The 24,897-nt window shown below is 38.1% G+C and overlaps 1 protein-coding gene across 4 annotated transcripts in view; it reads right to left on the bottom strand.

Annotated features, from left to right (window-relative positions):
• Nucleotides 1–13,273, bottom strand: part of tbxa2r (thromboxane A2 receptor) — a 285,760-nt gene extending 272,487 nt beyond the window's left edge. Inside the window, exons 1-3 of one of the 4 annotated variants that reach the window (XR_013815758.1) lie at nt 12,998–13,273; nt 4,727–5,580; nt 1–70 (exon numbers count right to left, since the gene is read on the bottom strand). The exon at nt 1–70 is cut by the window's left edge and continues 64 nt beyond it. Coding sequence is in view for 2 of the 4 variants with exons in the window: in XM_079807172.1 (XP_079663298.1) it covers nt 1–70; nt 4,727–5,536 (880 nt within the window). In the remaining 2 variants the exon portion in view is untranslated. The remainder of the gene's footprint in view (nt 71–4,726; nt 5,581–12,997) is intronic. The other 3 variants (XM_079807172.1, XR_013815759.1, XM_079807171.1) reach the window with 3 other exon arrangements.
• Nucleotides 13,274–24,897: the final 11,624 nt, after the last annotated feature.

Genomic DNA, 24,897 nt, shown 5'->3' with positions numbered 1-24,897 from the left:
ATCGGATGCAGAACAGAACGTAATAGGGGTCAGCGGCTACCGAGGACACGACGGTCTTCGAAATGTACATCTGTCCAGGAGAAACAAGGTTAGATTCCCAGCTCCCAGAGAGCCTGCTCCAGTACATCATCATGACATCATCACACTAGCCGGAATGTTTATTCCCAAAGTCTCCATTTGAGATAGCAGATGAAGTTTCAGCTGTGTTTATTTATGTCAACAGTCGTCCTAGTGTCTCTTCAGCTCCTGTCTGCTTAATATCACTCGCTCCAGACTGATTATCATTAACCTTATTCTAGCAAGTCTGCTGATACTCTAATGAGAGACAACTTCGCACACGATTGGCTAACCCATGTTTTGTTATGTGAGTGCTTCGTGTTTGTTTGTGAGGACTTCCTGTTCTTCTCCTCAACAGGAAATGGCCTTTCCTCATTAGTCTTATCAGCAGTTCTCACACAACTCCTTCATGTTCTCGCAAAACACGGAGAGTTTCTCTTGCGAAGAGTGTGTGAAGCGTCCTCGAGTAATGCCCAGCTCCAAGTTTTCGATTAGCATACTTTACAATATAAGCAGCGTCACGGACCATTAAAACGGATTCGGACGATTGCAAGAAGCTCATTCTCATAATGTACGTACCAGATGCGGCTCACATCTGGATGTAAAATGGGTTGTATTTACAGAACATCATGTCGAGTAAACAGATCGTTTGAAGTCGGATAAGAGCGGCGTTTCTGTCAGGCATAATGTCTGTGCCGTTTAAATCAGATCGACGTTCAAGGCCACTTTTTGCCTTTTTTAGTGACTTGGGACTGTTCAAGCTGCATATGGAAGTGGTATTTGAAGGCTTTTGTAAAAGATAGGCAACATAATTATGTTCCTAAATACTTTTCTTGGGCCAAACTGTAATGCAGATGCACATGTGTCCTTTGGACATACTTATATCCCAGATTGCACTGAGCTTAATGAAAAAAAAATATCCAAGATGGAGGACGAGTTATACCTCTTAACTGTCACCGAACTGTTTTTTCGCATCATAAATTTTCGTAATTATCACAAATTAGGTATCATTCGAAAGCTTACGAACTCAAAATTCATCCTGTGAAAACCGTTTTGAAATTGGACGTTGCGTTACCATGGAAATGGTACTTTAAATTCTTCTAGCGGACTCCTCCCCTAGTGGGCAGCAACATTTATTTGAACTACTTTATAATCAAAATCTTTTCTAATCTTGACAAAACACATATCATCGGAAAGGTCTGAGTCTCAAGGGTCCATATTTGGTGACTGGTTTGTGATGGAAGAGACATTTGGACAGAAATTTACAGGAAAATGCATCAAAAAACAATCATTTCAATGGCACCCGGTGGCTATTTTTGGTATAGCGCCGAAACAAAATCTCATGGGGACTTAAATTTTTGTGATATCAACTTCAAATTTGGAACACAACTTGGTTAGACATATGGCTTTGATTTTATAGTCATTTTAGATTAAAACATTTTTGTAAAATATATATTTTATATAAAATAAAAAATATTTAGTACAGTATTTTTTATTTACAGTACATATAAACTCATACCCATAATTTTTTCATACGTTCATATTTTGAATTGCTTTCACTTCAGCAATAATCTGCCAAGTGTCCGCTTTAAAACAAGACCAAACTTAGGTCTATATTCCAAAGCATTCTTGAATTACAGCCATTTAGGTTTGGATAGGGCATTTTCATGTGTATTCTCAAAAAGGGGGGTGACAGTTAAGGGTTAAAGCCATCAATGGTAAATAGATCCAATTCCCATATTTTTGGAATTGGAAATAATTCAAAAAGAAGTTGCAGAACAAGTTGAGCTCAATCGACAGCATTGGTGGCATGATGTTGATTACCAATAATGCATATTTCTTAGAGGATTTAGAAAGAAATGAGAAGCTTATAATGGTATTTCTCGTGTATTATTTTGAGTTGTAAAGTGGCATAAATCCTTATTTTTAAAGTCATTTTAGAGTTTGTGGCATTGTCATTGCAACAAAGTTAAATTGGACATGTTAAAATCACGTTGGCATGTATATTGTTTACATCTTGTAGCTATACTATTTCGACGTTTACAGATTGACCCCATTCACTTCCATTGAAAGTAGTATGTTTTTCTCTTCTTCTTTTCAGAGAAAAGAAGTGGAAGTTCATTATGTGGTAATTAACATTATGTTACAAATGATTTATCGATTTAGCTTAACTTGTACTTGTACTGAACCCGTTACATTCCTCTATGAGATTCCTTGGTCGCCCACTATCTAGGTATCTTACACTCTTAAAACTGATGGTTCTTGATTGGCATTGCTGGTTCTATGAAGAACCGTGGCGCATTTAGATTGCACAAAATGTGAAAAAAGGTTCTTTATAGTTTTAAAATGTTGTTCACACTATGGTTCTTTAAAGAACTGTTCACTGAAAGGCTCTTTGGGGCCTGACATGTATTCCTGGTTCCTGGGAAGACAAAGAACTGATTTGAAACTAGGCTCTGGCTCTGAAACAGCACTCAAACTGCATTGGTGGACAGGGGGTATAGAATGCCTTGGAAGAACCATTTCTGGTAAATTTTTGCAGTTTGAGTGCTGTTCAGAACCAGGAAAAGTGCCAGGAACCAGGGGCCGGACTCACAAAAATTTTCTCAAGAAAGAAGTTAAGAACATTCTTAAGATAAATTCTAAGACGTTCGTGAGAAGTGCAATTCTTGAAAATTTCTTAAGAAGTTCTCAAATATTTTCTTAAGAACATCTTAATTTTTTACTTAAGAGGAATATAAAAGGTGTTATTTTATTGAAAGGTATTACTGAAGACTTGCTGAATGAAAAACACAAAGCCCGTCTTTTTGCGCTTCCTGCAGATTACCGTAGATATCATAATAAGTGTGCAGACTATTTTCGTCGTGACTGGCTTGACGGGAGTTAATCACTCAATGCCGTGTTTTTAATGTGCCGTGTCTGTAAAATCTTTATTTTATGAGAGCCTATCTGTTTATCAAGAATGCTGCTCGGGTACCAAAGATCGGCTGTTAAATCTACACAAGACGAATCATATCTCAGAGTCATCAGAGCCCACGGCAGACGGCAGAAGGACTAGCCGAGGTAAGGCTGCTCTCGCTGGGGTTAATGAACGCTGAACACCCGGTGATCGCCTGGATCTCACAACTCCGAAAACGGCAGATAAAAATGGTAAAATAGGCGCTCTCTTTATAAATAAACCACAGATTTAATCTTTAAACAAGAACATTCTCGCCTGAAAAAGTCTTAAAACTACAATTGTTGACACATTAACAGTAGTATTGGTATTTAAGATACGTTGGAGGTTATCCTAACTTTAAGAAGTTATTTACGATGATTTTAAAGAACATTCTTTTTGTGAATATGAATACTTCTTAAATTTTATCTTAAGAACAATCATAAGAAAAAAGATTTTTTGAAAGTTTTTGGGAATACAAAATATTCTTATATTTTTTCTTAAGTTAGAAAATAAGAAGAAATTGGCAGTTATGAATAATTTCATTCTTAAGAATGTTTTGTGAATCCGGCCCCAGGAGAAGTGGTTCTTAAGTAGCACCAAAACATTGCTGAAGTAAGAACCGCTTGCGTCAGGGGCTGGGTTATCGTGACCAACAAGACGGACAGAAACTTGCGACCGCCATTTTTTAAATGGCAGCTAATCGAGCTAATAGTAGCTTGATTGTAATCTCCGTCTATACAAATTATGGCGAGCTGCGTTGGATTCGGCGTATTTGGATACCGATGTAGGTCAGCAAACCGGTTCTTAGAAGGCTCTCCGAACTGGCACTAGCACTAGCTCTGGACTCGCACCCGGTTCATGCTGGTGGCTGGGTGAACCTTTTCCCACTGGAAAGGTTCCATGGAACTTAATTGTCCTTTATTTTTTAGGAGTGAGGATAAAAAGTTTCCTTAGATTTCCTTCACAATTTTTTTAAAGGGTTAGTTCACCCAAAAATGAAAATTCTGTCATTAATTACTTACCCTCATGTCGTTGGACACCCGTCAGACCTCCGTTCATCTTCGGAACACAAATGAAGATATTTTAGTGTAAATCTGATGGCTCTGAAAGGCCTCCATTGGCACAATGGCACTTTACACTCTCAAGACCCTTAAAAGACACTAAAGACGTCGTTACAAAGTCCATCTCACTACAGTGGTTCTACAATAACTTTATAAAGCGACGAGAATAGTTTTTGTGCGCAAAAAAACCCTAAATAACGACTTATATAGTGATGACGATTTCAAAACACGGCATCATGAAGCTTCGAAGCATTATGAATCAGTGAGTCGAATCATGATTTGGATTGCGTGTCAAACCCCCAAACTGCTGAAATTTAGAACCACTTTAGTGAGATGGACTTTGTAACGACGTCTTTAGTACCTTTTAAGGGTCTTGAGAGTGAACCGTGCATTGTGCCAATGGAGGCCTTTCAGAGCCATCAGATTTCAACTAAAATATCTTCCTTTGTGTTCCGAAGATCAACGGAGGTCTGACGGGTGTCGAACGACATGAGGGTAAGTAATTAATGACAGAATTTTCATTTTTGGGTGAACTAACCCTTTAAGAACTTCGGGGAACCAAAAATTGTTCTTCTAAAGCATCGCTGTGAAAAAGAACCCTTTTGGAAGCTATCTTTAAGTAGATTTCGGGAACAGCTGGCCAATTTGGACTTAGCATTGAGGAACTCACCAGTAAAGGGCACCAGCAGATGGAGGCGATGACCATGATCAAGATGAGCTGCACCATCATCTCCACTTCGTAGTCTCGTCTCCGTTGACTGCTGTCCTGTCCGCAACACACCCTCAGGAGTGTGATCACGCTCACCGTGTTGAGCAGGAACGACACGGCCAGCGACAGCAGGCCGACGAGCGAGAAGATCAAGCTGAAGGTCATGTCTAGAGGATTGGAGCTGATGTTGAGGAAGCACCAGGAGCCGGGGATCTGGAGGTGGTAGTTTCCCAACCCCGTCAACGGCAACAGGCTGATGCAACCGGCCGTGACCCACACCATGGCCACCGTTGAGCACGCTCTGGAGTTGGACATGGTGGTGGAACGTGAGAAGGGTCGGTTGATGCCTATGAAACGCTCCACGGCCATGGTGGCGGCGAGAAGCAGCGGGCAAAGCCCGTAGAAGACCATGGACATGCCCATGAAGTTGCAGAAGTGGCAGTGAGGGTCCAGCTTGCGCCAGTTAAAGTGCGTGATGTGGAAGGACACCACAATGGACCCGGTGACCAACAGCCCCATGAAGTCCGTGAACACCAGGCCACCGAGGAAGAGCAGGAACGAGGAACGGGAGCGGCTCTTGGTGTGCTGGAATGTCTTGGCCAGGACCACCAGGGCGAAGAGGTTGGAACTCAATCCGAGTCCGCTGAAGACCGCCGAGTAGTACGGGGAGGTGTGGTTGTGTTTGATAGGAGGGCTGTTGATAGAGTAGCAAAGCGGAGTTTCGTTGCTTGCCGCAACCGTTTTGTCGGTGGAGAACAACGATGAAGCCATAGTGGCGGTAAATGAGTCCTCTTCTCCAGGGGGTTTATTTCATCCTATGGACAAAAAGACAATGGGAACGCTTAAAGCAGGGGTTTTCAAACTTTATGATGCCAAGGACCCCCAAATATGATGAACCTTTATGAGGGACCCCCTTCCTAAAACTCATCTATTTTTATGTACGAAAAAATATTTAAATTGTTAGATAAATAGTAAGTGTGTCACGGCCCCTCCCCTGCCTTGCCGGGGCAGTTCCTCCAGCAGGCAGAGGAGGGTCGTTGGTGATTGGAGCCACCTGGGCTCAGGGTATTTAAACTGCCTCACTAACCGCTCGCTCTCTCTCTCTCTGCTCCTCTAGGTATGATCCTGTTTGTGTTTGTTCCTTTGTAGTTCTACTTAGTTTCCACTCAGACATGTTACACACACAGATTCACGCATCCCTGCACTTTACATACACCTAACATTATGACATTTCCACACCTCATCCCCTTTTCCTTGTTTATAGCTACTAGTTTTTGGTTTACAATAAAGAACCTCTTTTGGCCTTTACCTGTTGTTGGTGTCCCCTCATTTTTGCCACAGGCTATGAGCCGGCCTGTGACAAGGCAACTCAAGACTTTCTGGCTTACTCTCAACCTCCTTCCGAGAGGTAGCGCAGGTAACAGCACAAACTGGAAATACCTCAGGAGACACACTACTGCCATCTGGAGATACACTTGCAGGGGGCACTGAAGGTTGCTTCTCAAAGAGGTTTGGTTTGCCAGCTGCCCACACCTTACTACCTGCCAAGTCATTCCCCAAAATCATGTGGACTCCCTCTACTGGCAACTGGGGTCTAACCCCAACAGCTACATCACCCTCTACCAGACCACATTTTAGGGTAACTTTATGTAGAGGAGAAGAGAATGGAACTAAACCCCTGCCGCGTACCATTACACAACTGCCAGTATCAGACTCCTTAGAGAACTGCAAAACAGATTCCAGAATAAAAGAATCTAAAGCTCAAGTGTCTCTTAAGATTTTAATTGGAACATTTTGGTTTCCATCTACCAGCGACACTACACCATCCGAAATAAAAGCTGAAAAATCACAGTGAGAAGACTGAGAACCAAACTCAACTCGTGGTCGAAAAAACTCACTCAGCGGAGGGGCCGTGACAAGTGTGACATTATAAATACAACATATTGTTTCCCAACTTAAATTGGCAATTCATTTTGGATGTATAAACCTGAAGAAGAACCTTTTCAATTATAAATGATTTGTATAAGCAACTTTTACAATTAATGTATGTAAGCAGTTTACGTACTGTGTTAAGAAAACTGCCTTACAACGCCAGTGAGCGAGATAAAGCGGACTATAGTGAGAAACTCAATAAAGATACAAAGCAAACAAACACAATTCTGGAATGTATACGGAAAGAAAGGAGAGCAACATTTAGAAATGAAAATTCAGTAGACTTTGAATTCAGAATTTTTGCTTTGTCTTTGTATTCTCTGAAATTTTCTGGGGACCCAGGCTTAGAACCTTCTGGAGGACCCCTGGGGGTCCGCGGACCCCAGTTTGAAGGGTTAATTCATCCAAAAATGATAACTCACCCTCATGTTGTTCCAAACCCATTAGACCTTTATCGGAAATCTGATACTTCCCTACTATATAATATGCCAAACTGAGTAGTAGTATGTCTGAGAACATGGTATTTGAAAAACAGTAAACGAACAGTCCCCAGATGACCTACTAATTCCAGTCAGATTCAGAAGTGATATTTCATTATCCCATGAGGCCACCGGAGAGGGTTGTGAATGGAGGTTACGTGATACAACTGATAAAAGCCGCGTTTCCACCGCAGGAACTTTCCCCATGGACTAGGGACTTTGGGGTGGTACTCGACCGCAGGGACCAGGGGCTAAATGAAGTTCCAGGCAAAAATGTCCTCCTCAGAAAGTCCCTGCTCGCAAGGTTGTACTTTTTCAAAGTTCAGGAACTTTCGTGGGTTGAACTTTTCTGATATTTCAACCTCCGTTTTTAAAAGTCGGTTTAAGTTTACGAAGTAAGAGTTGTTTGCTATTAGAATCAACATTGGAGTTTAAAAAATACGACCAATGATTGCCTAATCTTGAACAACTAATTTGCCTAATCTTCACAGTACTTTAGACCACGATGGAAACGGAAACAGCAAAAGTTCCTGGGACAAATTATTCCAGGTAGTTTCGGTGGAAATGCGGCTTATATAGAACATACTTTTTTAAAGGTCACAAAGTCAATTTCAATATATAATAGAAAGGTATTCGATTTCAGAAGTCTTCTGAAGAGACACGATCACTTTATATGATTGGAAGCTTAACCGTACTTGTTTGATGTGCAAGAACAAACCTCATTGTTTCTTGCACGCCAAGCAATTACGGTTGAGCTTCCAACAGCAAATTCGAGAGCTTTGTCGCTGCATTTGAAATCAAACACTTCCCTACTATATTGTACGCAAAAAACTGTACGCTAAAAGAGTAGTAGGTCCAAATACATAGCGTAAAATGTCCTACTACTTCCAGCGAGATTCTGAAGTAACTTTTTTAAAGGTCGCAAAGTAAATTCTATACAGTGTGCAATTTTGTACGCAGCGCCAAGTCTTCTGAAGAGACACCGTCACTTAATATGATTGGAAGCTCATCCGTACTTGTTTGACATACAAGAATAAACCTCATTGCTTCTTGCGCGTCAAGCAATTACGGTTCCAAATTTGTATGTTCGCTAATCAATGTTTATATGTCAATAAAAACCTGAATTAAATCTGTTCATTTACAATCTCTTTATAAAAGTTTTGGGTGAACAGACGTTCAAAGGAGGGACAGAAATCTCTTACATTTCATTAAAATATCTTCATCTGTGTTACAAAGATGAATAAAAGTCTTATGGGTTTGCAACGACACGAGGGTGAGTAAGTTCTGATGACAGAACTTTCTTTTTTTAGGGAACTAACCCTTTAGTAAACATTGCTAAACACTGTATTTGCTAGGATTGTGTACTAAGCTACACCACATGACGTTCTGGAACATTGCTTTTCTAGCAAACGGGAAAAACTAGTGTTGTTTTCCCAATGTCTTGTGCAATTGTACAGGACACTTGATTCCAAGCAGACGTTCAACTGCAAACAGAGACTAAAACATGGGCTATGATGGACTAAATGTGTCACTTTTGATGTCAACAGGAAACGTCAAATATCTGACGAGTCCAATCTACAAATGCATTCTTTTATTGTGACGGTTCCTTTCAAATATTTGAGATCATAACATCAAAAAACAAGCCCAAACATAACATTTGCTGAAGTAAAGGGGAAGTTACATTTTTTTTTTTAATTAATAATCAATAATATTAATCACTAGGGATGCAACAATACAGTTAGTCCACGGTTCAATACATACCTCGGTTTTTAACCACGGTTTTCGGTTCGGTTCGGTTCTGAAGGCTTGTCACATCAGTTTTTTGCTATTCTATTCTTAAGCGACAGGAACAGCAAAAGGTTAAGGAGAAAAAAGACTATTTTTTAATTGCAATAGTCTTTCTTTATTTTACTTAAACGAATTGAAAAACCTTACTTAAACTTAAAACTTTACTTTAAAAAAAAAAAACCCTTGTACACATTCCTAGCGTATTGTATAATATATATATATATATATATATATATATATATATATATATATATATATATATATATATATATATATATATATATATATATATATATATATATATATATATATATATATAAATAAATATTTACACTAGCAGCTCTGAGCAGCATTTAAGTATGAAATTGATTGAATTGAATGAGACTTCACTATAAAATATACACTGATTCTTATTAAAGTTACTGTATTAAAGTTTTTCAGTCAAGAGCAGTGAGTGATTTTCTCTTTGTCTTTTGCTGTTGTATTAACATTAAATGGATAGTTCACTCAAAAATGAGAAATGAATACAGGTTTGGAACAATATTAGAGTGAGTAAATAATGACATCATTTTAGAGGTGAACTGTCCCTTTAAGGGCCGCGTGTTCAGGCTGCGCTGCTGTCAATGTAAGACCTGCGTGCATCGTGCAGACACGCGCCGATTTTACTTTCACTTTAGACATAACCGACTGTGTTTATGTTAACCTTGTGTGTATTTGACAGTATTAGCGCAGTAAGACGATTAGTCCAGTAATCACGTGTTTGACAAGTGTTTAGTGCGCGCGCTCGGAAAAGCGCATGTTAAAACCGCGCACACGCCAGTAAGGCTTTAAAACGCATGCAAATAATGAACTTTGGTGATTGTGAATAACTCTAGTGTTCCGTGAGTATAACTCAGCCACTAACGTGTGATGTGAATGTATGTCATGTTATTCAGTGTATTGGGATGGAGGCAAATGATAGAATTCGTAGACAAATACTTAATTAAATGCAAAACCGAAAAAACGCAATTCACAAGCACGTATTGAACCGTGAAGGCCGTACCGAACGGTTCAATATTATATTGAGAATTGTGGCATCCCTATTAATCACAATAAACAAATAGTCCATGAAGTACTATAATTAACCTAAAACATGTTAATCCATGCTAACAAATGCTAAATCATGCTAGCAACATGCTAATAATGCTAGCAACACGTTAAATCATGCTAGCAACATGGTAAATCAAGCTAGCAATATGGTAAAACATGCTATCAACATGCTAGCAATGTGTTAAACCATGTTAGCAACACACCAAATCATTCTAGCAACATGCTAAATCATTCTAGCAACATGTTAAAACATGCTATCAATGTGTTAAACCATGCTAGCAAGGCTGCTTAAAGGATTAGTTCACTTTTAAACAAACTTTTGCTGATAATTTACTCACCCCCATGTCATCCAAGATGTCCATGTCTTTCTTTCTGCAGTCGAAAAGAAATGAAGGTTTTGGATGAAAACATTCCAGGGGTTTCCTCCATATAATGGACTTCAATGGGACCCAAACAGTTCAAGGTCCAAATGACAGTTTCAGTGCAGCTTCAAAGGGCTTTAAACGACACCAGATGATGAATAAGGGTCTTATCTAGCCAAACCATCAGCTTCTGTGAGAAACCGAGCAGTATTTATGCTATTATTTTACCTCTTATCAGACGAGCGTGATCATCTCTGAGCTCAGCTATAACTTCTGCCAAGTGAGGTCAAATACGATCGTGGTCATAGATGTATACGTAGATGCCTCATTAGCGCCTGCACGGATCAGTAGAATGAGGCATCTACGATTGATATATCTATGACCACGATCGTATTTGACCTCACTTAGCGGAAGTTATGGCGGAGCTCAGAGATGATCACGCTCGTCTGATAAGAGGTAAAATAATAGCATAAATACTGCTCGGTTTCTCGCGAAAACTGATCGTTTCGCTAGATAAGACCCTTATTCATCGTCTGGTGTTGTTTAACGCTCTTTGAAGCTGCACTGAAACTGTCATTTGGACCTTGGACCGTTTGGAGCCCATTGAAGTCCATTATATGGAGAAAAATCCTGGAATGTTTTCATCCAAAACCTTCATTCCTTTTCGACTGCAGAAAGAAAGACATGGACATCTTGGATGACATGGGGGTGAGTAAATTATCGGCAAAAGTTTATTTAAAAGTGAACTAATCCTTTAAAACAAACTTTACCAACAACCTATTATAAAAACATTCTATATGATGAACGTAACCTATAAAACAAATACAAATAATTATTATTGTTATAAGAGCATTCTTTCATTAATTTATTTTTATAGCCTATTAATATTATTATTAATATAAGCATTATTCTATTATTCTTCTATTATAACCTAACCTAGGCCATATGTTACAGTGATTTTAATACGCAACCACTCATTATTTATAGCTTTAATATAAATGCACATTTTGGATTCTAACTTCTGATTGGACAAGATGCGTTTGAAGCCGACCGCGCATTATAATGCTATTAATTACCTAACCTTAGTCTCTTATTAATATCATTATCAATCGAGGACACGAGTTACAGTGATCTCAAGGATGTCTATATTTTGAGCCAAACCTTATTTAAAAACACATAAATCCGTCTCCGGTGTTTCCCTAAGGAATGTGAAGTAGCTCCTCTCCACTTTGGCCATTAAACATGAGTGGCTTCATCCACAAACCCCTTCAGATCGATGCCGTAAGTGCCGTTACCTCAGCCATTATTTTTCATCAGGCAAAAGGCTAAGCATCGGAATACATTCGGGGATCGAGGATGCCGTCTCCACTCGTGGGTTCCTGTAATCGCTGCTAATGAGGATACAGCAGACAGAAACCCGAGGCTGATGATGGTGTTTATGTGTATCTCTTAGCAGCGTAATTCCAAAACAAACTCCATTAGCCAAACAGAGACCTTTCCACGGCGCGCTTGTAATCAAATTCGATAAAACGAGGCCCAGAAATAAGCTTAGCGAATGTCAGCGCCAGAGAGTGGGCTGGGAAATCTGGGATTCGTTTCCATGCATTTGTATTTTCAAGGATTTCAGACAGTGTAAAGTATCATCTAAATGTGTGAAACATCAGCAAAAAGAGACGTGTGACATTATTTATCAAATATGATTATGGCTATATGTTGTTTTGTTGTGTAATCACACACCATATGATTCATTATCATGAGATTAAAGCTTCTTGCAGCAATAAGAATCATGTTTGAATGTATGCGTCTTTGTAAAGTTTCAGTGGTTTGGTTTTTGGGGTTGTAACCCCAAATTAATTCCATATAACACACCCGATCATTTTTACTAGAGAATGAACTAGACAGGCCTATGATCTATGATTAGCCTATTAGATTAAAAAAAGCATTTTAAATGTGCATTTAAATAGATATGTATTATATTTCATAACACAGTTGTGTGTTGATTTTCTCACCCAGGCACAATATAGCTCAAACTCGAGATTAAAATAATCGTAAAAATAAAAAAGATCATACATTTGTGCCACATAGCTACAAACAACTCTTCCACAATATGACTAATTTATGATAGCTGTTTTAAATTGAGATGAGTTATTGAGAAGTTATTCACGTCATAACGTATTTTTTTGTTATCTTACTAAAATGAACCATGGTTTTACCTCAAATAAAACCAAAAAACTATGGTTATTGTATTTAAACATATTAACCATCGTTTTGCTACACTAACCGCGGTTTAACCATGGTAGTTAAAACTGTGGTAGGCTAATCAATCCGCCCAAAAGACCCATGGTTACACTTTTACTGCAATAAAACCATGGTTGATTTTCGTAAGGGTTAAGTCTTCATGTTAAACATTGTAGGCTACCACTTACATGCGATACAAATTTCCCATTGACGTTGTTGTGGTTGACAAGTTTACAAAAATAGCCTTTTTTAAAGCAGAAAGTCATCCACAACGAGTAAAACATCCAAAGTAAACATAAAACTAATTCACGCTTCGTTCAAGTTGACAGCGACGCCCATTTTACCTGAGATTGAGAAGCCGCGAAAGTCTGGCGCGCATTCCTTCAGTCTCTCCGCGGATGCCGGAGTCGGAGATCCTCAAGCTCTGCCTCCATCACCTCCATCCTGATAACACACCCCTCCGCTCCTCGGCTCAAATACACGCAGGACTGTGATGATGATGATGATGATGATGATGATGAAACACACCATCCTGTTCCTCCTTCCTCGCGCTTTAGCGCCGCTATTCCCGGAAGAGCCGAGATCCTGAAATAGTCTGGATCTCCGCCAGGAACTTCTACAACTAAAATCGATATACCAGAAACTCAAACGCCCATTCCCGCTCTATATTTTTGTTCTTATATCCTCCTGGGACCCAGGAATAAACTTTTGTCCACTTTAGTACACATGTGCATTAGCTAATGCATTAGCTATATTTTAGTGAATTTCTCTGACATCATACATGTCACAGTTTTAAGTTTTGTCACGGTTGTCACGGACAACAACTTCTTCTTGGTCTTTAAAAACGGCTGACACTGTTTAGCACTCTAATAAAAATAATATGACAATATTTTGTCATTATAATTAAAATCGGATTCATTTCCAAATTGTTTGTTATAAATCTCATCTCAGGAAAATGTTATGGGGTTTCTAATCAAAATATGACTTTCTGTTACAGAACAGGGCATTGATTTCATAAATGTCTAGAGGACGCCAGGACATGATTATCATGATTATCATGATTATCAGGCATTTTGGAGACACAACAAGTGAATCAATATTCCTATTAAATATTAGATATTATTGTGAAAATGTTGCCAATTATTACTCCCATTATTACACTTCTTTTTTTCATTACATGTTGAACCAAGAACACATTAAATGCAAATAGTATAAATTCATCGTATTGAATGGGAGAATCCAAGTATGGCCATTAAATTGCATAATTTCGTTATATCTTTCATAGTTCAGAATCATCTTGGTTAAAAAAAATCCTGAAACCTAAAAATTGATAAGAGAATTAAAAATAAATCACATTGTTTTTGCCTATAGGCTACATGCAATTTCATGTCATTTTATTTTTGTTTTATTTTATTTCAACTACAGAGGACATATAACATATGAATAAAATATAATTTTTCAAAAAAGTTTTTTCCCCCCATTTGTTTCTTATGCTATAAACAATAATGACATGGGGAAAAAAACTAAATTCAAAAATGTTTTTTTTTTCTTCTGGATATGACGGGAATGGCCTTCGTCAATATACCAACACAATGAATATGATCGACATGTTTGAATAAATAAATGGCTTCTAAATTGTCTGTGTTGTGCACGTGTGTGGTATAATCATAGGTATAATCTGTGTATCAGCAGCTCAAATGAATTTTAATTTTCCATGAGAGGATATAGAAAATGCTTAGGTCTGTTGCAGCCGTTGCACCGCGGTGGAAAACGGAAGCGCCTTTTAAAGCACCTGATGAAAGATCGTGAAGATCAGGAAAGAATAAGCATTAAAGGTCCCGTTTTTCGTGTTTTTTTGAAGCTTTGATTGTGTTTACAGTGTGCAATATAACATGTGTTCATGTTTCGCGTGTAAAAAAACACAGTATTTTTCACACAATTTACTTATCTGTATACGGCTGTTTTCACTGTCCTCAAAACGGCTTGAAAGATTTCCCTGTTCTATGAAGTCCCTCCTTCAGAAATACGTAACGAGTTCTGATTGTGCCAGCGGTTCCCGTGTTGTGATTCGACAGCAGCTTAGGGCACGCAGAGCGCACGTTACCGGAAAGGTCGCGCCTCTTACCATAACGGGGATGCGTGCGCTCAATGATCTCTAAGTACAGCGTCCCTGGGAAAGCCAAACAAAGGTGACTTGACTCCGGGATGAAAATAACAGCGTCTCGACGACATGGCGACAAACAAACTATACGAACGCAACCGAACGCAACACTTCCTACTCTCCACGCGGGAGCAACAAGACCACGCCCCCTTTTTCGCGTGTTCTTGTGGGCGGAGGTTAGTCGACAAACTGCTCTACTGACGTAATTAAAGCAGGAAATACCAGGATGTAGTCCTAACCGGACGTTCGCTGTAGGCTTTGAAAGGGAACTTCTGTTAAATAAAATATCTCGCTTGGCATTGAACTTTGAGCTTTATAATTTTACAGGTATTATAAATGCTATAACAGCAACATTACACACTAACTAAAGTTTGAAAAATGGGATCACGAAGAACAGGACCTTTAAAGAGAAAAACACACACAAGCACTGTAATCAACTAGAAAAAAAATTGTATCTAAAAACAAAACTAAATATTAGATCTTTAAAGTCGATTTTTTATACTTAGTCTTCAAAGGGTCTGTTCTTCTGCAAACTATTAGCGCTAGCTCCGATACCTCTGTGGGGTCAAGCTAAAAGCCCCATCAGTGTTTATGACCGCTATAAATAGCCAGAGCTGATAGGTTTGCTGGACCTTTAAAGGACATCATGTCTGTTTCCACTTAGCCTAAGGGATCATTGTAGCATAGCATCCATCAACATCAAGAAATCAACATGTGTTGCAGTGCGATTAGCTGCTAGCTGCCAGCACAATGCTAGTTTGTTTTTGATCTCTATCCCTATCTTTATATTCATCTATATAACAATCCGTGTTTTACTATGGTAATGACATCGTTGATTCCCAGCAAACAGGGAACGCTCTTAGCTAACGTTCTGGCAACCCACATGTAAAATTACTCTAGTAAATACTATAGTGTTTTTGAACCGTACTATCAGGGCCGGATTAACCATTAGGGCAATTGGTCACTTGCCCAGGGGCACAGGACATCTAAGGGGCCCTGGGCACTGTCAAATATTATGTTAGATCACGTTATAAAGGCAATCCTCACTTTCCTAATTATATGCAGATTTTTGCAACCTGTTCGAGGAACATATTATGTTAAATCACATCAAAAACAGTGTCTGTAGCTTCTTGCGCTGCTGCGCATCGAGCGAGGACGAGCTGTCAGGTCGAATCACGTGACATGACGCTCTGAAATCAGTGTTGCCACACGGCACCAAAAAAAAAAAAAAGCACGCACTTTCAGCCAATCAGCGATCAGCAGGGAGTCGCGACCAGTGTTGCCAACTTAGCAATTTTGTTGCTAGATTTAGCAACTTTTCAGACTACGTTAGCAACTTTTTTTTCTAAAAGCACCTAGCAACAAATTTAGCAATTTTTATTTATTTATTTGGCAACTTTTAGCAACTTCTGGAAAGTGACTCTAATCCAAACTACACACGTACAAGCTAGCTCAATAGGCTGAGCGGTTCATTCATAATTCCTTAAGATCGCTGTGGAAATGTGGAAATCGCTGTAAAATCCGGAAGATCGTTTAGGTAGCATATTTACGGAGCCCTGCATATGACATGCAGGAAAAAAACTAGTAGGCTAATTTGTGCACGCGATTTATAAATCGAGGGAACAAATGAGTAAATCGTGTGGACGGTTTAGCAAATCGAGGGAACAAAATTGTAAATTTTGCGCACAATTTACTTTTTTTTTCTTGCATGTCATGTGTGGGGCTCGATCCGCACATATTAACTAACACATTGCTTTAATTTATTTTACAAACAAATCTAAATTAGCATTTCAAATAATATCTACGCGTTACATAATAGCGTAGTTTTGCCTTGCGATTACGTAATGTAACACAACGTCATTTAACAACTTTTAGCAACAACTCGATCTGCCTTTAGCAACTTCCCCTGAAAATTTGTTGGCAACAGTGGTCGCGACTCGCGCTCATTCATGACAGGTTTTCAGAGCGAAATTGTAGCTGGATATCAAATGATCGCTATGCCAAAGTGGCATAAATATGTAAGTTATCTACAGTAATGAGTAAACTCTCAAAACGTGGATTACACCTGTGACTCAAAGACTCTTTAAACATATAACTAACTCCAAGAGCACGGTTGAATGACTTGAATTGAAATCGAATATATGACTCCTGAGCATCATCATGTGCACACTGGCCTGATCAGGACATTTAAACCGTCCAGACTGCGCTGCACTCGTCCCAACAGCTGCTGAAAGAGGTTTGAATCAACGATTAATCCATTTTGACTGTGTTAAGTTCAGCGTTATGTTCTATAAATATGTACTTCACGAAAGACATAACGTTACTGTAGTTCTGTCTGAAGTTAAAGCACAACACAAAGGTAAACGCATTCTTGTTGTTAATTTTTTGTTGTAGGACTATTGTACAGCATCAGTGCTTGAAGTGGAAAAAATAAAGTGCCGGTACTCACCAGAGGGGGCGGGGCTTTGTTGGGGGCGTGGTTATGGGGGGATTGTTTAGTCAATAATTCAAGAAGGTCCGTATTTTAAAGCTCTTTCTAACTTGTTCTCAGCCTTAGAACTAACATATAGTTCTTGTAATTGTTTAACTATATAATTTGTTACAATAAGGGTTTATTTACAAAGCAAGACCATTGACGGCACCTCATTAGGCTACCATGCAGGCCAATGTTCACTTTTGTCTTTCTGGGTCATTCCTGGTATGCGGTAACATTTTGGCTTCATAAATGTTGGAAAAAAAAGTACATGATTTTCATGTTTTTAGCATTCTACCAAAATGGTGACATGTTTAACTAGTCGGAATACATATTGGTCAAGCTCAGGGACTAAAAAAATAATAATTATGGGTAGAGTCATTGTTCAGACACGGGCCGTGAAGGTGTTCCACCCTGTTAGGGACATATACATAGTTATCACAAAATGTTAATAATGTAAATGTTAAACAATAACAAGTTTTTCTTGGATAGTATATGTCCCTTATGCCATCATGGTATTTTTTTAAATTCTTGAAACAATAACAAAACTATTATTGATTAATAGAATGTCTTATTTATTAAGAACAGGTACTTTTTGTACCCATTTTTGCCAACAGGATGGTAAATAATAAAAAAATTTGTTAAAAAAACATATATTGTATATGCTGTTAATGACCCTCAACCCCCCAAAATAAAACATAAGTATGCAAAACATTTAACGTTGCTGTCAAATTATTATTTAAAAAGGACTCGCCTAACAGGGTGGAAGACCATTACAGTGGAGGAGTTTTCCCTCACTGTCCTGCATGGTTTGCCATCAGTAATGTGTGGCACTGCACCTATATAACATGGTTTTATATATAATATTTATATATGCATATATGTGTTTATAGAATTTGCAATATACACTAAATACGATTTATTCTATTAGAATTTCCACCCTGTTAGGTTTATAGATCTAACAGGGCGGAATCAACAGGGTGGAAAAACTAGTTAGCCGTAGCTCTTTGAGGGATCAACATTTAGCTAGCTAACCTTCTACAGATAAACAGAACTTTTATAACTATGTCAGATATGTTTTAACATTTTTTTGACCGGACAAACATTCTTCGTAACAGAGCCTAACAGGGTGGAACTTTAAGAGTGGGACAAGCAGGATAACATAAAAAAAAAAAAAAAAAGGTAACAGGGTGGAAGATGACTTCAGGGACACAGTAAATGAAGACAATTGTAAAAAAAAATAACTATAGTTTCACATGATTTATATGTATAACTAGAGGTAGTTTAGCCTATTGTATAACATAATCTAAAAATATTTTGAGATTTTTATCATTTCATGGTTTATAGTTCTTGTGGAAGTTGATTACTTTGCACTGAGGACATGATAAAATTGAATGAATATATCAATAAAAAGGTGTGTAAAATACAAAATAGTATTTTTAATACCTATTAGGGTAGAGTGGGGGAAAACGCCCCCCTTAAGGAAAATGTGACATTACAGTGAAACAAAACATAAATGTGACTTGAATTGCCATCCCGGTTTTGAGTGACTATGGCAGGAGTTATTCACCAAATATTAAAATTGCACAGCCTTCATAATTAATTAGTATTTTGACTGAAAATATTTTTGTACAAAGGGGGCGTTTTGCCCCAGCGGTGGGGTAAAACGCCCCCCAAGGTGGGGTAAAATGCCCCCTTTCTTCCCAACCAGTTTGCTTCATAGATCAACAGCAAAATGAGCAGACTATATTTTTTAATCTCTCAAAGTAAAAGGCAAGTAATGTATCAACATGTATATATATTAATATTTATTTGAGGAATGTCCAAAATATCCAAATTTTTACCATTTATATTTATATATAAGCCATGCAAACAAATATGTTGTAATAAATAAATAAACATTAATTCATTAGCCATTCACAGCCATTTTAACATTTATATTTATACATATAACTAAGCCATGCAAACAAATATGTTGTAATAATAAATAAACAAATAAATAAATATATACATAAATAAACTTTAATTCAGTAGCCATTCGCAGCAATTTTACCATTTATATTTATATAACTAAGCCATGCAAACAAATGTGTTGTAATAAATAAATACATAAATAAACAAATAAATACTAAATAAACAAATAAATAAATACATACATAAATAAACTTTAATTCAGTAGCCATTCACATAATCTAATATGTTATTATAGTAATTATGATAGAGAGAAACTATGCCCTTTGGGGGGCGTTTTACCCCTCAGCGTAGGGGGCGTTTTACCCCACAAGCTATGACTTTTAAAAAAAAAAAATAATTTTTAAGATATAATTATATTCCTTATAAATAACATTTCCTCTCAAACTACAGACTTCACTATTCATCTATCATACATCACTGTGATATCCTGCAGAACAATATTATCTTAAACACTTGTTTACTAATATCTGAAAATTATAGCACTTAGCATGTAATCCTCCTCTCTTCAAATACGTCGCTGGTGTCAGCTTCTCCAAGGAGATTTGTTTATCCCCGTTGTCAACGAAGTGCATAGCAACAGTGAAAATATATCTTGACTCCCTCTTGTGGTTATTTTGGGAAAAACAGGTGGGAGGCGTTTTACCCCAGGGGGGCGTTTTCCCCCACTCTACCCCTATATCTGTTTAAGTGATAAAGAAGACCTACATTTATAATTTAAGCCATTTCTTATGTGACTCATTTTATAGAAAATATGAGTAAGTAAATCATAAAGACAGAAAAGTCACTGTAGAACAGGAACGACCCAGCTACAACTAGACATGTGCCGGTAAACGGTAATACGATATACCACAATAATGAACATGCACAATATTGTTATCGTGGGCACTTCAAAATACCGTGAATAATTATTTATTACGACTTATTCAGATTTTTAGAATGAGTTTTAAGAATACTTTACCCATCAACCGTTTAAAATGAAAAACATGTCAAAGAGGAACGCGCACTGATGTAAATAGACCGTGCATGAGCCGAGCACATGGCGGAATGAGGAGACTCGCTGAAGTGCACATTCATTCTTCGACAGCAGAGGGCGCTGACGGAACAGCAGAAATGCAGCCGTTTCCCCAGTAATCACATAACCTAATACATAATACTTAAAGACTTAAGGCTATTCATTTTCAAACTTGCATTTTATATTTTAATCTGTACTAAATTGCATGCCCTAGATATTGTTTGAATATGTTCTGACTGTTGTTCAATCACACACTCTACAAGGCTCCATTATTTAAAGAGCACCTATCATGGAATTTTGAAATGTACCTTTCATGTAGTGTGTAACATAGATCTAAGTGAACAAAAACATCCTGTGATAGCTTGAAATATGACAGTGCACCGTATATATAGTTATTTTCTTTCAAAAGTAAGAGTCGACTCGGAGTCATTTTTAAGAATCGTTAGAAGACCGAAGCTTTTTCTCTGACTAGATGACGTCAACTTGTCAAGTTATTTGAATACGATACGCCCACTTATTGCGCTCCAAGACGCCAGTGAAAACTAGAAAACATCATGGCCACGAGACGCTGTGTTCTGAAGTGCGACTCAAAAGCAAACTTTTTTCATCTGCCCAAGGATGAGCATTTGAAGACTAAGTGGCTTGAAGACAAACCATACATCGTCGCGATTGAGTGTTTATTATTAGTCGTCAAATGTATGTTTCGCGATCTCAGGAAGCTTTTATTATGGACTTTTATTATGGCACATGGTATCTTCTTCGTCTATCTGTACCATATATGGATTACATGTGCACAGAGCGCCCTCCGGCTGCCAGTATGAATTGAAAACAACACATAAGAGACTCAATCGCTCATGATTAGGCTATTTCTGCCCATTTTGAGGAAGTATTGAATAAAAAATACTCCTCCGTTTAGAAATTTGACACAGACATATGAGAATCTATCAATATGTCTCCTCATCTGCACACTTTTGAACTAAAAGCCCTGAGGGATGTTGATTTGTCGCGAGTCTTCGTGAGGAGAATAGAGGAGTTTTTTAATGAATGAGATCAGCTGAGGCTCATATTACAATCAAACGTACAGACGCAGTTTTCATATTCATAACTCCTGACACATATTAACAAATTACTGTCACTATAAGACTTTGATGGGCGTTCCGTTTCCGAGAATATATCTGCACAGACTATACCAATCACAACTGACTGGGTCATCGGACCAATCACCGCAGATTAGCGTCACGTAAAGGCGGGGTTTTGAAAAGTGAATCACTAAAGGAATCATTTGAGAATCGCTGTCAAAACAGGTAAAAATAAATGCATATTATAAGAAAACTAAAGTCTTTTTTGTCATTGCATGCATGCAAAACTGTTGTTGGGGACTTCTAAAACAATATTTGGAACATTTTAAATGCCATGATAGGTGCTCTTTAACATTAGTTCCTTCATTAACAAACTGACAATGAAAAATACTTCTAAAGCATGTATTAATCTTAGTTAAATGTACATACCTATAGTTCTTTATAATTCATGAAGCTTCGAAGCGTTATGAATCACTGAGTCGATTCAGCGGTTTGAATCGCCAAATTTCAGCAGTTTGGCGGTTTGACACGCGATCCGAATCATGATTCGGCTCATTGATTCATAACGCTTCGAAGCTTCATGATGCTTTGTTTTGAAATCGTCATCACTATATAAGTCGTTATTTAGGGTTTTTTTGCGCTCAAAAACTATTGTCGCCGATTCATAAAGTTATTTTAGAACCACTGTAGTGAGATGGACTTTGTAACGACGTCTTTAGTGTCTTTTAAGGGTCTTGAGAGTGAACCGTGCCATTGAGCCAATGGACTTTCAGAGCCATCAGATTTCAACTAAAATATCTTCATTTCTGTTCCGAAGATGAACGGAGGTCTGACGGGTGTCGAACGACATGAGGGTGAGTAATTAATGACAGAATTTTCATTTTTGGGTGAACTAACCCTTTAAGGCTTCCCTAGCTGTCTGCTTTATTTCACTGTTGCAGTCAAAATATAATTGATTGGCTATATTAAAACATTTAATAATTACTCTGTAGCAGCCACCAAGTTCTGTGAAAGATTAATTGTAAAAAGTTATGTTAAACATTAGTGCATCATTAGTGTTCTGTCTCTTGAATGCACTTTATACTGAGGCTATTACACACATCTCCACTGAGCATTGCAGAAGCCTGATTTGTTAGTATAGAAGTATAGGCTCTATGCTCTTGGTGATAGCGACTTTGCGATTGTTGCTTTGGGGCAGGGGCCCTTGAGTCTTGTTGCCCAGGGCACAGGAAATTGTTAATCCGGCCCTGCGTACTATAGTAAATATACTACAGTAAATGAACAAAGTGTAGTAAATACTATAATATACTACAATATACTGTAGTATCTACTATAGTATGGTTCAAAAACACTATAGTATTTACTAGAGTAATTTTACTGTAATTTTACTATAATATACTAAAGTATTTTTTCATGTGGGAAGGTTATGAACAAACGTTCTTCAAGTAACGTTAAAGCTATCCGGTGTTTAATAATGCTCTCAAAATGATAACATAAAAACATCGTTTTTTAAATGTTACTTCAGAGAAGATTTGAAAGTCCGTTCCAATAATGTTTGAAGAAAGAGAAAAGGAAGTTCCCAGAGACAGAGAACATCAGAAACAATGCTTTCATAACATATTTTTGTTAACTGGGTCATTTGACATCATGCAACAATAAACATTTGCAATCAGCGCTAAACATCTGCCATTTTGCGAGCCTACACAATTAGCAAGAAAAACATTCTATGCATAGTTTTGGTTTGTAAATAAACTCTTAAGTTAAGACATATGTTTGATTATTAGCGCTCTTCTCTGCATCACCCTGTTCAGATGTTTAGCTCACACACTCTTTCTGCCGATCACTCCTCACGAATAACACAAAACATATGACCGAAAGAGACTCTATAATCCTAACACATGCAGCTGAACTTATGACCTGATTTACTTTATGCTGCCGACTTTTATGGCACGTCTATGGTTATTTGCAGACGCTGACTCGCGGCCAAGTTAAGAGCAGACGTTAAGAGTTTTATTACTCATCTGAACTATCTCCCGGAGAAGTGATTGTGAACTCCAAATGGCATTTGAGTTTCTCCATGGAAGGGCGGTATGATATATTTCAGCATTATTGTTCACTTGTGTCATACTCTTTGATTTTCCTCCAAGTTGCTTCCAAACAGCTTCTTATTTTTGGACTAAAACATGCTACTCTGCAAGCTAGCGACGTTAAACTTTTCTTCCTTATTTAGGCTTACACCAATCAGGCATAACATTATGACCTAATATTGTGTTGGTCCCCCTGACCCGTCGAGGCATGGACTCCACTAAACCCCTGAAGGTGTGCTGTGGTATCTGGCACCAAGATGTTAGCAGCAGATCCTTTAAGTCCTGTAAGTTGCGAGGCGGGGCCTCCATGGATCGGACTTGTTTGTTCAGCACATCCCACAGATGCTCGACTGGATTGAGATCTGGGGAATTTGGAGGCCAAGTCAATGCCTCAAACTCGTGCTTCTCAAACCATTCCTGAAGCATTTGTGCTTTCAAATCCTTACGCTTGGTCATTTTTCCTGCTGTTAACACATCAACTTTGAGGACAAAATGTTCACTTGCTGCCTAATATAACAGGAGATGAAGAGATCATCAGTTATTCACTTCACCTGGTCATAATGTTATGCCTGATCGTAGTATATCCTAGTGAAACGCTTCTGGAACAAGAGCAAATGTAGCATTTATAATAAAACCTGCATTATTCCATTAAAAAAAATGAAAAATTTTGATTTTATGGTGACTTTAAATGTGGTACCCTAAAAGAGACCTTAAAAGGATAGTCCATCCCAAAATTCTTTTACATTTTGAAAAATATATATTTATCGCTAAAAAAGTGCTGCAGTGATGACGTATTTTTGTAGGCCGACCCGGAAGTTTGCATCAGTCTGGTTCCCTCGACAAAAACCTAGGATTTTTCCATTGGCTTTTGGATTATTGCCGAAAATAAGCTCTGTGATCAAAAAAATTCTTACAGTTTTTAGTTTTGAAGGGATATTACTGATGTATTTTATGTTGTAGGATAAAATGTGAAAATATCTTGAGCTTGTGTTCACCATGGACCTTATTTCAGCCATTTAACCAAAAACCCATTGACTTTGGGACGATCTACACTCACCTAAAGGATTATTAGGAACACCTGTTCAATTTCTCATTAATGCAATTATCTAATCAACCAATCACATGGCAGTTGCTTCAATGGATTTAGGGGTGTGGTCCTGGTCAAGACAATCTCCTGAACTCCAAACTGAATGTCAGAATGGGAAAGAAAGGTGATTTAAGCAATTTTGAGCGTGGCATGGTTGTTGGTGCCAGACGGGCCGGTCTGAGTATTTCACTTTCTGCTCAGTTACTGGGATTTTCACGCACAACCATTTCTAGGGTTTACAAAGAATGGTGTGAAAAGGGAAAAACATCCAGTATGCGGCAGTCCTGTGGGAGAAAATGCCTTGTTGATGCTAGAGGTCAGAGGAGAATGGGCCGACTGATTCAAGCTGATAGAAGAGCAACTTTGACTGA

This window comes from Gobio gobio (genome assembly GCF_949357685.1).
Source record: "Gobio gobio genome assembly, chromosome: 24".
NCBI lineage: Eukaryota > Metazoa > Chordata > Actinopteri > Cypriniformes > Gobionidae > Gobio > Gobio gobio.
This window is presented reverse-complemented; position numbering and strand designations above follow the sequence as displayed.